This window comes from Aythya marila, assembly GCF_965140915.1.
Source record: "Aythya marila genome assembly, chromosome: 6".
In the NCBI taxonomy this organism is placed as follows: Eukaryota; Metazoa; Chordata; class Aves; order Anseriformes; family Anatidae; genus Aythya; species Aythya marila.
This window is the reverse complement of record NC_139047.1, coordinates 24,567,841-24,585,995: the sequence shown is the minus strand read 5'-3', so window position 1 is coordinate 24,585,995 and position 18,155 is coordinate 24,567,841. Positions and strand designations below refer to the sequence as shown.

At 40.5% G+C, this 18,155-nt stretch overlaps 1 protein-coding gene across 1 annotated transcript in view; it reads right to left on the bottom strand.

Annotated features, from left to right (window-relative positions):
• Positions 1 to 18,155, bottom strand: part of ADCY5 (adenylate cyclase 5) — a 215,830-nt gene that overhangs the window by 43,566 nt on the left and 154,109 nt on the right. The window contains exons 6-8 of the mRNA XM_082763626.1: positions 14,078 to 14,236; positions 12,904 to 13,045; positions 2,503 to 2,643 (exon numbers count right to left, since the gene is read on the bottom strand). Coding sequence (XP_082619752.1) covers positions 2,503 to 2,643; positions 12,904 to 13,045; positions 14,078 to 14,236 — 442 coding nt within the window. The remainder of the gene's footprint in view (positions 1 to 2,502; positions 2,644 to 12,903; positions 13,046 to 14,077; positions 14,237 to 18,155) is intronic.

The window sequence follows — 18,155 nt, the reverse complement described above, 5'->3', positions numbered from 1 at the left end:
AGGCTATGTATAATGACATACAAGAGGGTTGGGGGGTAGGTGGGTGAAGTGGAACAACGAGAACATTTTCAGGAGCTTTGAAAGCTGGTGCGGCTTACTGAGATCAATGACATGTCATCCCAGAGGAGGGCTGAAAAAAGCCTTTGTAGTTCTGCTCCCCTTCTGTCTGTCTGTATTTTGCACTTCTAAGCAGGCAGCTTGCAGTGTGCATGTGCACGAAGACTGTGTGCACTGTGCATGCATTTAAGCATACACAGCATCCACATAAGGCAATGTTAGAGATGGTATACAAATAAAGTACTGTGCAAAGCTGGGTGGTGCAAGGAAATGCTTATTTAAATCAAAAGCTAACAGAGAGAGAGAAAGAGCTGAGAGAGGAGAAAAAAAATTGCTCCTCTGATATAATCAATAAGATGTCCATCTAGCAGATATTAAAATGGTCTCTAGTCCACAGAGAGCAGCATGTTTTTGTTTTGACTAAAGCAGCTCAGAGATACAGCAATGGGAAATACTGTAAATAATAGATTTTAAAAAATGTTCCACAAGTACAACAGGAAGTTTAGCTGAAAATAAGTAATAATACATCTGAAACAGGTTTAAATTGGTTTTCAGAAAATAGCATGACACAAACAACACAGACAAAATCAGCCTCTCAAAAGAGAACTTGGTACAAGAGGCAGCACAGAAGCAGATTGAGTGGAAAAGATTTTCTGAGCTGCTGAATTTATAAAAAGGTAAATACCATTACAAGAAATGTTCAAAATAAGAAGAAGAAGAAGAAAAAAAGTGAATCCTTTCCTCTTAAAAGTGAGGGGCAGTGAAGTTTTTAGGACTCGGCTTGGTATTTCAATAAATAATTATGTTTTTCCAACGGAACAACCAGCTAGACATGGCAAACTGTAATTAACACCAAGAAGCATAATACCATTTGGCATGCTTACACCTTGTTTCTGAACAGGAGGATGCAAGAACTCCTTAACAGCTATTCAAAGAAACTTATAATTATAATTATGTGCTAGTGTGATTAGGCTCTTCTAATAATGTCATGCCTATTGAGCACAACCTATTGAAAAGCCCACATAAAAAATGCACAGTTCCACAGATCTGTACGCTTATGTCAGAAACCCTAATTTGAAGATCTGAGAAATGAAAGAAATATTACTATGGAGATTAAGAAATTCAGTTTAGCACTGTAAAATAATATTATGATTGAATAATATTAGCACCAACTATTAATAAATCTGCCAGCATTTCCCATTATAAGACACCATATGCAGTTGCCTTTAGCTATGCCAAGAAATTTAAGCTGTGGTTGTGAGCCTCATGTTAAAAAGTTCTGTAAGCCTTTGGTGACCTGTAGCAAAACTTTGACTTTGGGCAACAAATATACACTCTTGACTGTTTACAAAGGGCCAAAACAGCAGGATGAACTCTTTGCAGAAGGACTTTTAGTCATGCCCGTATGAACCACAGAGGGAACACAAAAAAATCCCCAATCTCTATTTCAAGAGCTGGATATGCAGCTGTATATCGTGTATACAGAATGACTAACAGAATGTGGTTTGCAGTTGTCAAACAGCTTTGTCATTACCAATCTGACAGACATGTTCATGTGTAAACAAGGTAAATATATTTTAATTTTGCCCTACGTTACCCTGACATATAGAATGTTAAAAGAAATTCATTTGTTTAAAACTTCATCTAAAGATTAGTAAGCTCATAGAACAATCTGCATACCCATGTAAATTATTACATAGGTGCTAAATGCTTTTATTATTATTAATAGCCTTCTTTATAATAGAAAGTCTCTTTTAATCATCTTTATTGCAGACAACAAAGATATCATCTCTAACTTTATGTAAAATAAGCCACAAAAGTGCTCTCAGCCCAATTGTGTTGGTAACTGGCTATTGTTCATTTTAATTTAGAAGGAATTAAAGGTATAATTATGAAATGAAGATTCCCAATACCTTAGGCCAATTAATCCATGTACATTATAACATATTCTCGAGAGTTAAATGCAGTGGCATGATTCCTGGAGACTCACAAGTGTATGCTGGCACACAGCTTAGAGAAGGTGAACAGCATCTGCCTGTTATAATCAAAATAAGGAACCTTTGCAGGTGATGAAGTCTGTTATGAACTAATAGAAATGTATGTCATCTACCATTTGAATGCTTGGGTTACTGAGCAATTCTTGTAGCTAATCACATCTTCTCAAACAGCCTGGATGAGTTTTCAGAACGGGGGACAAGTCAGACAAAAGAGCCTTCTTTGTGCCATTCAGCCTCCCTTCCCCTTCCAAACAACCCTGCACCTCATCTCACAATCACTCACCTCCAGATGTACCAATTATTATTACTTCTGTAGTCAAAAAAGAATTTACCTCCCCCATTTGGAAAATGCCCTGAGGGCTGCAAAAACCTTCAGACAAAGCAGGGAGGGTTATATAATGCTGTATCGAGAAGAAAAGACATTAATGTCCATAAAGCAAGGCATTACCATTCTCTTCATCTCCTTGGAGACCTGGTGAGCTCCGAGGTGGTTATAAAAGGGCCTGTCGACACCCCAGTGTGGCGGGTTATGGCTGATGGAGTTAGTGCGCTGGCGGTTCATCTTGGCTATTGTGGCTTTCTCGTCTTTCTGAAATACAAACAAGAGAGAAATGCAGAGGAAAATTTGAAATGTGTACAAGGCAGTCATCCTCCAAGTACCCCTCCCTTCTGACCTCGGTTTTGCACCTTGAACTCTGTGAAATGGCTTCTGATCATGAGCAGGCCCAGCTCAATATTTCTTTTTCCCCATGCACAACTATGTGGCGATAATTTTTAGAATACTTACCTTAAATGGAGCTCACTATTTTACTTAATTACTCATTTTCTTGTTTCTAATAGCCACCAGAACCTGTGCAGGCAGAGGGGGCATTCCAAAACAGAGGTATCTATTTTCTTTTTAATAAGCCAAATAATTTCAGATATGAAATTGCACTTTCAAGCTACAAAAAGGGTCCTCAAAAAAAAAAAAAAAAAAAAAAAAAAAAAAAAGGTTGATGTGTCTGCAAGAGAAACAACACGCAGAATGAGCTGGTGAAAGAACAGGAATGTTAAAGCTCTGGGAATAACACCCATCTCAATAGGTGCAAGCAAGGCACTTTCCATACTTGCAGGATGAGAGCATCGTCCCAGAAATGCCAAGAAGGGCATGTAAATCTCGTAAACAACTTAACTGTGTAACTGCTAAGGGCAATAGTATTGCACAGTGTGACAAAACAGTCTCCTCTGCCCTGACAGTAGCTGCGAATTTTGTCATTGGCACAACTTTCCTAAAGTTTGGACAAGGTCTTTGGGTATGTTATTGGAGATGGTTTTGCATCTTGGTTGTATTTGGAGTTTACTGCAAAGCTTGTAGACTACCTGCCTGAAAGGTTTCATTCAAGTTCAATAACAATTGAAAGAGCACAGAAGTGCTGCAATTATCACGTCCTTACTTAAACAGAGATAAATTTTGTAGAGTTTGACAATTTGGGTAGCATGAATGGCTAAAACCTGTCTGCTTATTACTTGAGAGAGTGAGCCTATTTCAAGAGAATTACTGCTTCCATGTGATTGCCAAAAATTTATGTGAAATAGTTAATTTGGGGTTTCAGAAAGTGTTCAGACAACTGGATAATTTAACAAGAAAGAATCAGTTGTTTTAAACTTAGCATTTTCACTTAAGTCTTGCATGACAATACAGGTTGGTCTGAAGCTGTTTTTGCCCAGAATCTGCTTTCCCTATCTATTTATTTTGATACCTTGCTATTCACTGTAACTTGTACCTGTCAGGAGTTTGCAAAATACCTGGTGTTATTTCCATGGTAACCAGAGAGTTAAATGTCAAGTGTTATGCTGCCTTAAACTTATTTATTTTTTTAAAGAAAGGGGAAAAAAAAAACACACTGTTTAAAGTCAGTGCTGGGGAAAGCTGCCTGATTGACAAGTATGGGAATTCATCATCTCTTTCTTGCAAAGAAGAGACAACTCTGATGACAACATTTCCCATGGGACTGCAAGCTCACCCAGCAGGCACCAAATATTCCTGGGGAGGTAGTTCTGCAGGCTTCATGGCCATTTGCTGGGGACACTTGTGACAGGAGCCCTGTGTAGGACACTTGTGATGGTGACAAGCAGTGGTCACTGCAGCCCTGTTCCTACCCAGGAAGAATGACTAACTTAGCATCTCATGGAAACTCAGTGCCCTGCTAGCAGCCACCTGAGTCACTAAAAAGGCACCAAAGAGTTGCTGTGGCACCGTGGGAGCAAACCCAAAGGAGATGCCAGCTCTGCTGGTGGGATGTTTGCTGGGGACAGCCCGACGTGATCCCACACTGCCTGTCCCCAGGGCTACAAGTGCTTCCCACGCTGCTTCCTCCCCACATCAAACCCACCACTGCCCCGTCTGAGAGTGCTGAAAGCTCCATTGCTTGGCACCAGCCGAACTGCACATGAGCAATCATGACAGCACCGCTGGATGACCTCCAGGAGAGCAGCGCTATAAATGTTTCTAAAAATACACAAGTGTGATGCAACACTGATGTCCGGATTTGATTTGATTTGGTTTGGTTTGAGGTCTTGTTTTTTAAAAGTCATTACACTTTATAGTGTCTGCAATCATTTGCAGCACTTTTTTTTTTTCCCCCAGTTACGGACTGTTTTTTCATAGTTATAATTCCTTTTTATGTGATATGTTGCCAGAAAAGTGGTAGAAAATAGAGTTTCATTATCTATATGCAAATATACATTGTTTTCACTAATAGACGTGCCACTGCCAATCCATTCTATTACAAATTGGTGAAGGGTTTTCAACCAGAAGCAATCAAGAAGTGCAGCCACTAAAACTAGTCTGGGGACCTATAAAAACAAAGCCATTTAGTTATGTTACACATACCTTTACAGCAGCAGATGATAAAAGGTACATTCAGTAGATTTTTGCCCATGGCTTAGAAAATTTGCTTAGCATTTGAGCAAAGCCTTAAAGCCAAAAATTCAAGCAGATGTACTAAACCTTCTTGACCAGTGAGTGACCCAGCTACCTGCTTCTCATGTGGGTTAACTCTGAAACAGTACTTTCACTTCGTGCCAATCACTTAATTTGAAGGGAATAAAAGACCTCATACATGGATATTGGCATGTCTGGGTTGAGGAAAGGTCGGAACAAATAGGTAAATACATACTTCTGAGATTGTTTCTAATCTTGAGGTCAGGCACCATAAATTATCCATGGCTACGTGCACTCTGGCAGTATTTCCCCCACCCCCTTAAGAAGGTTTAATTCTTTACCGAAAAGATTGTGAACTGCATACCAGCAATATCTCCAATCAGATTAAAACACACATGTATACAGAAATAGTGGATTTTTTGCTTTCTAACGTTATATGGTATGCTACTTTACTATCTTGAATGGTAGGACTTTGTCATTAACATCAATACTTACTCAAAAACATTTTTTTAAACCTGATATTTCTAAAAGTTGAGCTAATTTATTTTCTGGAAAATCACTTGTTCAATGGGTGATGATAATAACAAACTCTCAAAATGACGGATGAGAATAATCACAACTCCTGTACGGAAATTTAAGAGGATCCCTACTCTGTTTCTTCCTGGCTAACTGGCAGCATGAGGACAACTTGCACACACTGCTACCTAAAGCATAACAAAACAGGAAAGAAGAATAAAGAAAAGGCACAGACAATGCCTTCCAGTTCTCACTATAGGTACTACCAACAACAGGAGCAGGTGCAAAAGTTTCTGACAGCAGCCTGTTTTTCAGATTCAGAGTGGCTACGCTCCAGAAGACGTTGTGGGAACTGTTCAAATCTGGACTCGCAAAGCGCCTGTAAATCTTATTCCCAGAGGTTTTATTGTGTTCCCACCACCAGTTCCCACACCATGAGCTACAGTACTAGTGTAGCAGAAGTGCAGAAATAGCTGGGATTTTCGTAAAATTGTCAGTTGCATAAAGCATGCCTGTTACTTCTCTAGTGTATGATTGGATTTTCCAGCATAGGCCATCACTACCAGCACAACAAAGTGGTGAAGCCCGAGCATGGATCAGACATTTCTCATTCAGCTACACATTGTTCTTTCAATTGTCTTGAAGTTGCACTGACATGTGAATGGTATTTCTTGCAGTAACACACGGTCCAATCATTGTCTTCATAAATCTACATGAGTGGAACCCCGCTGAGTTGTGATTAAATTCGTTCAATTGAGGAATCATCACATTAGACTGATGATGTTTTAGTAAAGTCACATGCACAACATTTAAATGACCATTTTGTTTCTTCAGCTGGATGGAGTTCCAGGACACTATTTAGAAAAGAATGAGAATTGTTTTTCTAGGAGTCACAGCCAAAGTTTTGTCGAGCTGTTTCAAGGCCACCATCAACAATGCTTTCTGAAACTGTTGTGTACCTGCTATTGTTTAAAGAAACACCCATATTTACTGCAACTGAAAGGCATTAGAAAAAAATAAACATTTTTTCAGTTTGCCGACTGCGCGCACTCAGTGCAGTGTTTAGTCAGCAGTATTGCTCATCAGTTGACAGTCATGTTTTGTTTCCACTTGTGTTCAAAGCAAAGTGTTTCTCCAGTCTTCTAACAATTTTGTGGACTATAAAATCTAACGTGTTGTTAAAATCCTATTCACCTTAAATGAAGACCACTTTCCCTCTCCACCAAACACAGACTTCTGCACCCTTCAGAGAGCAAAGCTTCTATCAGTGGTTAGAACTGATGTTGTGCTGGTTCTGCAAATCAACTGGTGCAGCACCTGATCCCAAAGCAGAGCAGAAAGTTGTCCATAGCCACCAGATGACGTGCTCCTATACAAACTCCAGAAACTCAGGCAAAAGAAGAGCTTGCACTACTGGATACCACGATAATAATTAAACGGCATGCTGTAAGAACAGTGGGAATGTGATAGAACAGTTGTAATGACCAGGACAAAGGTTTTGAATAAAACACATTACTGCAGAAGGACAGATATAAAATGTGGAGAGGTGGGGTACAGAGCTGTGCATTAGGAATGCTATGGTCTGCAAGGTAAACTGAAAAGTATAACACAGGTAAAACAAAACCACTTTGTAGCAGAATGAAATTGTACTGGGTAATGCTAGGTAGTTTGCTACAATGCCTTGGGGCTAAGTTTGGAAACCAGTGACAATCTGGGTAATAGACAGTAATTCTAGCTGGTAAGTCTCTGTTTATCTGGAAACACTGGCTTTCCAGATAAAGAATGAAGATGCAAAGCCAGTAATAGAGGAATGGCAAAGACCTCCTTAGAGAATTCCCATATTTATTTCATGCTAAGGTGCTAAGCTCAATAGAAACATATAGCCAAACAAATGAGCAATAAATAGTGAATAAGGGCAGAAGTCACCCCATATAAATCACCCTATATCACCCAAGGGTAACAGAGGTTCAAAAATCTACATTCCTCCAGAACTGAAGGAACAAAGTGTTTCTCTTTTCAGATAGTCACTACTGCCACAGTCGAGGCAAAAGCGAACAGGGATCATAAAAATAAAGTTATAAAGAGAAAATATGACATAAATTGGAAGCAAAACTTAAATGTAACGTACTGAAGGCAGAAGGACAACCTCCATCCCAGATTTCTGCAAAACTGCCAACTGCAATTCAGTTCTGGTTACAGATACTTTTAATAACTATTTAGTCAGGGATCATGACACTGAACTGTAGAGCAGCAAATGCTGGGCTTGAATTAACAGCCTTGAGAGCATCAAAGCTTTTCTAAACAGGAAAAGTACAGTAGCTCTCACTGGCCTTGTTTTTTCCATACAACATTGGTGAGAGTGCTGTGCTAGGGACTGGGGCTAAGACAGTTGGGGAACTAGAAACTGGGTGAAGAGCTGGTTTACAGTGAAAGGGCAAGAAATGGCTTTGAGTGAAGATATATTAGGCTGGAGGGAAGTTACTGGTAGAGTTTCTCAGTGATTAGTCTTGGGGCAGATTTTGTTATTAATTTTTTCTTTATCACATCTGGCACCAGTGCAGCAATGATGCACTTTGCTAACGAGAGGAGCACTGGCAGTATGTGACAGATAACAAAAAAGAAATATTAGATAGCACTGCCTCAAATAGCAATGAAGTAGATTTGATGGCCAAAGAGATTTTTTCCAGTTACATGTTCCTGTCTACATTGTAGTTTATGTATCTCTTTGCGTTTCTTACATGCTTTGAGAAACTTTGCTTTTCTTAATGTTTTAAGAAATTGGTCTCCATGTGGAGACCAGTGACGAGTGGTGCTCCTCAGGGGTCAGTACTGGCACTATGTAATGTCTTTGTCTGTAACATGGACAGTGGGATTGAGTGCACCCTCAGCAAGTTTGCCGATGACACCAAGCTGAGTGGGACAGTCGACATACTGGAGGGAAGGGATGCCATCCAGCGGGACCTGAACAGCCTTCAGGCCCTTGAGAGCTGGAGCACATCTCCTGCAAAGACAGGCTGAGGGAGCTGGGACTGTACAGTCCAGAGAAGAGAAAGCTCCGGGGAGAACTTACAGTGGCCTTCCAGTAAAGGGGGCCCACAAAAAAGCTGGGGAGGGACTCTCTGTCAGGGGGTGTAGTGATAGGATGCAGCATAGTGGCTTTAAATTAAAGAAGAGTAGATTTAAATTAGATATAAGGAAGAAAATTCTTTACTATGAGGGTGGTGAGGCACTGGAACAGGTTTCCCAGGGAAGCTGTGGATGCCCCATCCCTGGAAGTGCTCAAGGCCAGGTTGGATGGGGCTTCAAAATGCTAGTTTGAGAAATTGAAAATAATGAAATAAGTCACTCCTGCTCTGGGCTATCTGAGAAGCAGTTCTGTCACTGCCATTTTTACAGGGGAAGCGCTTACCCACAAGAGAATGAGCATCAGAAGAGAGTGCAAACAGGAAGGTGAAAACATCTGCAAACAGATGAGGAAAGAGAAACCTGAACTGACTGGATTTCAAAATTTTGCAGTTTGTTCTCTTTCAATAGAAAGCAACCCTTCTGTGTATCAGAAGGAAATCAAGGACTACATTTCCATCCCTAGGGATGTTATTTAAAGCTTAAGTGATCAAAATGTAGGCATTTTTTTTCCCTAAAACTCAACTAAATATGTTCTAGTTAACAGCATCCTTAAGAAGGAAAAAAGCTATTTTCAAAGAAGTTAGTCTGAGTTCATGGAACCAAAATACTGGGTAAATGTTCCTCCCATTTACTCTGTGCCAAGGAAATGGCATTAACATGATGAATTCATTTCATAGCTGAAACAGTAAAACAAACAAAAAAATACAGGAAATTCAAAGTTATGACTCCCCTTGGCAACAGTAATCAGAAAAGGTATGACAATAAATGCTGTTACATTTTATGCATTCACTGGAACTCCCATGATTGTTGGGTTTGGACAACATTTGGGACTGATGGACCAGGTATTCAGATAACTCAAAACTGCCTGTGTGAACTGGGAAATAGCTCAGGCAGTAAATCGAGTCACCTGTGCATCTGCTCCTGGGATAATGTAAATCATCCTAACCATGAGTTAGATCCTCTAGCACATACCTTTAATTAAACTGCATTTCTGCTCCCATTTTTTTTTGTATTCTTTAATTAATTTCTTTACATATATATTTATAATCGTGTACATTCATTCAGCATTTCAACGTGATTTTCTCAGTACATATAAGAGAAAGAATTAGGAAAAAAGATCTGATGGCCCATATTATATTAAAAAAAAAACACAACACTGCCCTATTCACTGCTAACTTAAGGTATTAATATCTAACCAAGATCAATAACAGTATTTCCCCACTGACCAATCTTATTAGAACGTGCAGATGTGACAGCTGTTTAAAATTCATGCTCTACTAAATCCAGAGACCAAGCATGAGAAATATCAGCTTCAAAAGGTCGGTGTTTCAGAAAGTCACATCATTTAAGATGAAAGAACTATCTCAATGCCAATTGCAACTAAGCAGATTGTGCTTCTGAAAAGGCATCAGAATTGCAAAGCATGATGCAGATGTACCCGATCACACCGGAACTAACAGCAGGGTTTTCATCTAAGGCCCTCAAGCATGAGTTTGTACTGCTTGAACTGAAGAACGAATAATGTTGTTTTGAAGCTGGGAGCAGACTCATTTACTGGTCTACTACACATGGACAACCCCTTTCACTCTCTGCAAGAAGTATATAGTTAGTGCAGTTGTTAAATGAAGGCAGCTGGCAGCTTGATCAAAACAGATGTTAAAATATCTTAATCACCTTGCAGAAATCAGAATCCAAGGGACAATCTTCTACCAAAGCATCCATCAAAAACCATTCTTACTAGAACCTGATATAAGCTGCTATAGAACCTGATATAAGCTGCTACCTGGAAGGGCCAAGATTTTAAACAAATATCCTTCACCATCCAGTGGCATAAGGTGCAGGATAGATGAAAGCCATGTGAACAGAACAAGCACAGAGTATGGGAAATTTTTTCCTTGCCCTTGCCTGGGCTCAAGAGGGAGAAAATAAAGACAGACATGATTTATGTTTTCTCCAGCAGAAGAGATGCTGCTAGTTGGGATCGCAATGGCGTACACAGTGAGAAAATCCTGTGGCTTATGTTCGAGGATCGCAGGAACCCAGAGACGACACACAGGAACCCACGACTAAGTTAGGTGAACACTCTATGGTCATCACTGCAACAGGCTCAAACGGAAACCTGGCTAAACACATTACAAGAAGTTATTAAAATGAAACAGAAATGGAAGGAAAAAGTGAAGTGCTAGAACTTTGTCTGGCATCCAGCAAAATATTCAAGGCAGACTGAGCTGGCTATGGGAGAAAGCTTTTCTTGCTTCTGATCTTCCTATTATGTGAAATGAGTTTTCATAGAGGGAGTGAACTTTAAACTACTCACAAAGGGATAGAAAATGGCTATGGGAGCAAGAAAGTTGCAGCAGTATGGGCAAACCAGGAGCCCCTCAAACTCTAAACATGAAGATCTATAACCTTGGGTATCAATTTCTTTACGTTTCAATTTAGCACAATAATTACGTAGGCCATGCGCATGTCCCAGTTCTTAACTACTCTGGGATGCAGCGTGTTACAGCAGCATTGTAGTAGTGCCTGGAGACTTCAGCTAAGGGCTACACTGCGTAACAGAGCTGCAATAAATACAGATAAAGTAGTGAAGGAATGCAGGAATGAGGAGGGGGGGGGGAGGAGAGGGAACAGTTTATTTTACACATGGAAAATCAAGGCACAAAGATGCGACTTCCCCAAAATCTAATTCTGGAGTGGAATCCACATATCTCTTGAGTCTCCGTCCAGTTTCCTAGTCACAAGACAGCCCTGTGTTCCAGAACTATGTCAAATCCCAAGTGCTTTGGTTCTCTGTTGAGTGTTTTGTCTACAATAGCAAGGAACAGAATCCTGATGTTTCCTTAAGTCTTCCTCTTCTCTCCAGAGAAACCTTAAGTTCTCCACAAGAACATGCAGACAAGTCAGTGACTACATGATTTAACAAGTCAATATAGCTTCTCCACCTCTTGAGATAGAGTCTGACCATAAAGGTATTTTGGTTTATGTTCTTAACTGTACCCAGCAATGAGGAAGTGGTTTAGGTATAAACATCAGCTGGTCCACTGACAGGCAGCGCTTCTCAGAAAACAATAAACTTGCACTGCAAGCTCTAATCCTCTTTTGAAGACTGACAATTGTTAATGAGATTTTTTTTATGAGCAGATAGAAACCAAAACATCAGCTTCTCTCTTTACCAGATGATAAGGGTTTTTCTTGGAGATTTTTTACACAATATCCATTAAGGAGATTTGAGGCTTCTATTCTCTTAGGAAATGAGGCAATGGTAGCAAAGTAGTTCTGTATAGGTGTTACAGTTATTCATAGCATCCATGCTGTTGGAACATGTCACAAATACTCATTTAATCTCATGGTAGCCATATTTATGGCTGTGGGAAGCTTTAATTGGTCTTAGATGCAGAACCATTTTAAATGATTTTCAGTTTGGAGCAACCTTTATATGCTTGTCTGTAATGTGAATAGCAAAGCAGTGTCTATAGTGCAGAAATTACTTAGAGAAATATTATTGTGAAGGCTCAGTTAGATGACCAAAAAAGACTCTTTTCTAATATTAAAGTCTACCATTATTTAAAAGAATACAAACTAGTAATAACGTCAACCTATTTTCTGTTATTGGTAGTGTTATAAAATGAAGATATATTGGCTGAAGTCTGCTTGAGTTTGACTTGATGCAAGTTCAAGTCAGTAGTGCCCTTATAGCCTTATTATGTGCAGGCTGACCTGTGTCATAGCAATGGGTATGATCTCATCCCATTGTCACAGTGGTCATCCATCACTACAGTGGGCCAGATTTTCCCATCTTCAGAAGCAAAGACTGAAAATTAATGATAAGAACTGCTCTAAATTTTATGTTTATGGCAATATAGTGAGCCAATGGACAAAATCACCTGTTTGTAATCTGATGGAGAAAATATCTCTGTGTTTTTAACTTGCACAAGTTTCAAAATTAATAGAAAAAATAAACCACCACACAAATCTACATTAAAAACATTGTTAAAAATGATTTTGAAAATTACTCAGGACGGATTTTTTGATAGAACTAAAAAGTACTTGGTACAGAAACTTTATACAGAAGGTGGCTACATTCCATTCTACATATGCAAAAGTTTAAGAAGAGTAGAGTGAAACTGGAGTTTTTGCCACTGAAGGGCAGATGGTCAATAGTTTTGCACACACAGAGTCCTCACTCATCTGAAAAAGCTGGTGTTCACTCTACTTTGATGTGTTGGAGACCATCTTATTATTCAAAGTAGCTAAAACCCACATTAGTTTGTCTGATCTTACCCGCTTCTGGCTGCACCGTACAATCAAGAAGGTCTCGATACTGTGCTCCTTCAGATAAGCATTGCGTTCCCCTCCAAAGCCCAGCTCCACCTCGTAGTCTCCATTGAGATAGTTCAGGGTTGCTTTTGTTATGTGGATGCGCCTTAAAGGAGACAAAAGACAAGACAGTTTTGTAGGCTCTGAAAAGTTATCATGTATCTATGAGATCAGTTCTTGTCAGTGACAGGTTTCATGTCCTGGAACAAATGGGCAACAAAAAACTAGTTATTTAGCCATGCTATGGCACTTACATATTTGTTACAGGAGTTTCATCTATTTTAGAGGAAGCAGGACATCTTCTTAAAGAGAGAAGCATGTTACACATCTATTTATAAGCACCTTCTTAGAAACAAAGCACTCATTCTTCTATTCACTTCACCCTATCACATAGCAGATATGTATATATGTATTTTTGGCAAATACAGGCCCTTCACAAGAGCATGTCTATGCAGCAGACATATGTAATATATACTGGAGCATGTATGTTTTTCATTGCGTGGCATTAATTACTGTGGTACAAGAGTGCCTTGTAGAAGTATCCTGCCAAGTACCATAGTCTTGCACTTTCTTCCAGAACAGAGAAGACGTGAAAAGTTGTGTAGACCAATTATCTCCCCGGGACAGCTTGGCAGCAAGTCAGACTTCAGCTGGTCCATGTAGTGGTGAAACAAGAACTGATTCTGCTCTCTGAAAGGAATCTTTCAAAACAAAAGGCTGGTCTGAAACAACACTTCTCACATTATCCAGCAATAGCTGGGATGCTCTCCAGCAAGCACTGTTAACATACAGTCACATCTCTTTGTAACCATGACCAGCTCTGCTTGTGTTCACACACACCTGTTCCTTTCTGCTGCAGCTCTCAGCTTTGTTTCACAGAGAAGGAATTCATTTCTTACCACAGAAGAATATGCGAATTTTGGGATTTTGTAGTCTTTCTGTAACCAAAGACACGTAGACATGGAACTGAAAAACCTTGCTAACATCTGTATATGTTTAAAATACGACGTCCACAGCTCATTTTGCAGCAGGCACGGTCTGCCTGAACCTCTGCCTCTCATTTCCACACCTCACTGTGAAGTGTCAGGCACAAAACGACGCACGGATTAAACACAACAGCTTTGAAGAAGCAACTTACCCAGCCTTGCCCCCTGCTTCCATGTGGTTGGCTAACGTAACATCGTTTGACCACACATCGAACTGCCACTTCCTAAGGCCCAAGACCCCACAGTGAACTCTCCCACTGTGGATTCCAACCCTCATGTTGACGTTTACTCCTGTCACCTCCCGGACTAATCTGAAAAGAAATATGGGAAAAGGATAATGTTAAGAACTGCACGCTTGTAGTTGGTGACACAAACTTGCACCCGGAATACAGGAAGCCATAATGACCTATAAATTATTCATGTATATACACAGTGCTTCTCATCCACAGTAACAGGACAACAAAACAAAACCAGACTGCACTGTACTTGGATGGCCTGGCTGAGCAAGCAGAGTAGTAATTAGATTAGGGGACCCCTTGGAGCAAATGCATGTCCTCTGAACTCATGGCCAAGCTGAAAATTCCTAAAAAATTTTCTGTGGGGACAGTGAAAAGAGTAAAGCATTGGTCTTTGATTTCCATACCAAAGCTGGACATAACCTGCCAGCACTCAGCATCATTAAGAGTAATAGCATGTTTCAAAAAGTAAAAGGAAATGATTTCAGAGATCTCAATTTGTCTGTATGGCACCATACATCAACTGTTCCACAGATGAAATATGATATTTGTGTGAAATACCCCATTGCCGTTGGAAAGCTTGAATGGGGTTTACAGCTGCATTCAGAGCAGCAAAACCAGAGAACCACATCTATTGCAGTCACTCCAAACAGGCAGCTACAAATACTCAAACTCTGATTTTAATGAGGTCTTGGATGCCCTGTTTACTCCCAAAATGACTGCTGGAATACTTTGTGGGTTTTGCCCTTTTAGGGCAAAAGTTAACTTCAAGAGTTGTTCACATGGAAAATACATTCAGGAATGTGGGTAGGGGAAAGTCTTGATGAAGACATCAGAACAACTCTGCTTCTCATTATTGCTGGTCACATAATTTCCAGAATGGCCATGTTCCATGGGGAAATTCACCTACATTATTACATAGGACAGTCCTTTCCTTTGTGTTGTTAGTACTTTGAAGCATGAAGTCATACTTTGTACCTACAAGATTTCAACCTTTTGGTCTTCAGGTTCATCTAGTCCTTTTTAAATTACATCCTCTGGACCCATAAGTACTGTCAACTTCCTAACATCAACACAGATCTAATATTTATGCTTTAGCTATTGATGAAAATGAATGATTAAAGATAGACCAGTTCTGGATTCTAGATCACTCCCTGCAGTATAATATATCCCTTAAAGTTGTTCAAGACCACTTCTCTTTGAGACAGCAAGGAGCTATACTTTGAATTCCTTTGTCCTTACAATCCCTATCTTTTTATGGTTCATTATCTACCAGCTGAAGTGACATCCATTATATTTATTAACAAGCTGCAAAGCTTCTCTGGCAGAGAGAAGGGAAGCTCCATATGGGTAAGGCACCACAGGCTTCTGAACTGAAAGAGTTCTGACCACATCACTTTGGAAAGCAACAGGAACTGGAGTAATGAAAATGCAGCTGCAGCCATTAGCTTTGCAAGGACAACAGCAGCTGAAGCATGCATGCAGCACTGGGGAGGGAGGAGGAACACCCTGCATGACTGCTAAAAACCCCACTGCACCCCCTGCCATGCCACAAGACAAGGGTACTTCTCCCAGTATGGTCGTGGATGAGAAGGTGACTTTTGTCAGACTTGGCAGCAAATGAATGAGCTTGGTTACCCTTTATAGACAAAAGAAACAGTCTTTTAATGGTTTTTTGTTTGTTTGCTTTTTAAGTTGATTTATACTGGCAGCACAATGAACATAATTCTATCCAGGTGCTGCACCTGGGTTGGGGCAATCCTGGACATGAGAACAGACTGGGAGAAGAACTCATTGAGAGCAGCCCTGTAGAGAAGGACTTGGGGGTTCAGGTGGACGAAAGGCTCGACATGAGCCAGCAGTGTGTGCTTGCAGCCCAAAAGCCCGACTGTGTCCTGGGCTGCATCACCAGAGGGATGGCCAGCAGGTGGAGGAAGGACATTGTCCCCCTCTGCTCTGCTCTCGTGAGGCCCCACCCGGAGTGCTGCATCCTGGTCTGGAGCCCCCAGCACAAGAAGGATGTGGGGCTGTTAGAGCGGGTCCAGAGGAGAGCCACCAAGATAATTAAGGGGCTGGAGCAACTCTCTTATGTAGAAAGGATGAGAGATCTGGGGCTGTTCAGCCTGAAGAAGACAAGGCTCTGGGATGACCTCACTGCGGCTTTTCAGTACTTAAAAGGGGACTTATAAAAAAGATGGACAGCGACTCTTTGCTCAATCAGATAATGACAGGAAAAGGTAGAATGGTTTTAAACTAAAAGAGGGAAGATTTCAACTAGATGTTAGAAGGAAATTCTTCATTCAGAGGATGGTGAGGCACTGGAACATGCTGTGGATGCCCAATTCCTGGAGGTGTTCAAGGCCAGGTTGGAGAAGTCCCTGAGCAACCTGGTCTGGTGAGTGGTATCCTTGCCCATGGCAGGGAGGTTGGAGCTAGATGGTCTTTAAGGTGCCTTCCAACCCAAGCCATTGTATGATTCTGTCTTTCTGATCTGGGGTAACATGCCCTGCAGCTGAGTACAGATGGAACAAGCCAACAAGCAGGGCACAGTGTTGGCAAAGCCTGCAGGTGAATGTTCAGTAGATATTCGTTACCTTAACTGTAAAACCTCCTGTCCTTAGGGGAGGAGGAGGAGGGGGACAGAGAGACAAGCAGAATGGTGTCATCTTCCAGGCTTAATAAGATAAAAGATTGTTAAATGCATTCATTATACATGAAGTGGGAAACCAGTTTTAAAGGCTGCTGAAGAGCTATTTGTAAACAAACACTGCGTGCACTTCAGCTCAGTTTATTTCAAGGTGAGGCGGGCTGCAGTTAATCAATGAAGTCTAGACATCTGAGGTGTTACTCAGCCTTGTGGGGGTTACAGAGCAACATGTCAAGGTCCATGGATTTCATCAAGCCAACTAGTGCAGAAGGTGAGGCACTTCTGGTTAATGTACGTAGCATTTTCTTTATAGGACTGGTTTGATAAGAATCACTCCTTGTGTTTGACAAGACACTTTGTCACCTGCCACTTAAGTGTACTTCACATTGAAGAAATAGCATCCTTTCAAGGGCTACTGAAAACTAGTTACTTGCAATGGTTTTTATTTTGCATTTTACATTCAAAGCCCAGAAGGGGACTAATGAAAAGCAACAGTGTAGACCAGGAGAGAAGAGGTAGTAAGTCCTGACAGCATGCACTGTATACAAAGCAAGGGAATGCTGCTGCATGCTGCTTTTGGAATGGGGTCCCTTAGTTGAAAATGCTGCTCTTCAAACTATGTGTTTGTGTGGAGAAAATGGGGCTGAAAAGTGGGTGTCTATTTGTGTCCTTGCAGAAATCCAAATTACAAGAAAGTACCGTATCAAGCTCAGCAAATAGGTACCTCTAGTTTTTATCAAGATGAAGTGAAATCTCAATCAATTTACCAAACAGAATGAGAGGAGAACTGCATAGAGACCTCTCATGTTAGTACTGTGGGCACTTTAGAAGCTGTTTTCACAAAGAAAAAAAAATAGAAAGGAAAAAAAAGCAGAGTCCCTGCTCAGTAAGGATGGTGTAGATACTAAGGTCAGCTCAGTTACCATCCGAAGCTGACTCAGCTTTGTGCCTAAACTCACATTCACTCATGATGATGAAATAAATCTCCCTTCCCTGTGTTCCTAAAGAACTGGAATTTGAAAGCTTACATCCGATGCAAAGAATATTCAATATTGTGTGCCATCCTCCAAGTAATATTATTAGATACGGGTCTCATGCTTGTTACTCTCCAAAGAAAAAGATTGTCTGGACAAACACAGAACTGTTAGTTTGACCTTAGAAACAGGCTAATCTCCATAATGCATTTTGAAAGAAAAATCCAAAGATGAGCAAATAAACAGAAATAAAGTAAAAAGAAGCATGGATCTGTCTCAGCTTGTGACAGACCAACCTTGTGGTTTTCCCCAATAATTAATCTGTCTAAATTCAGAAAGTGTTGAATCTAACCCATTTGGTATCAGAACACTT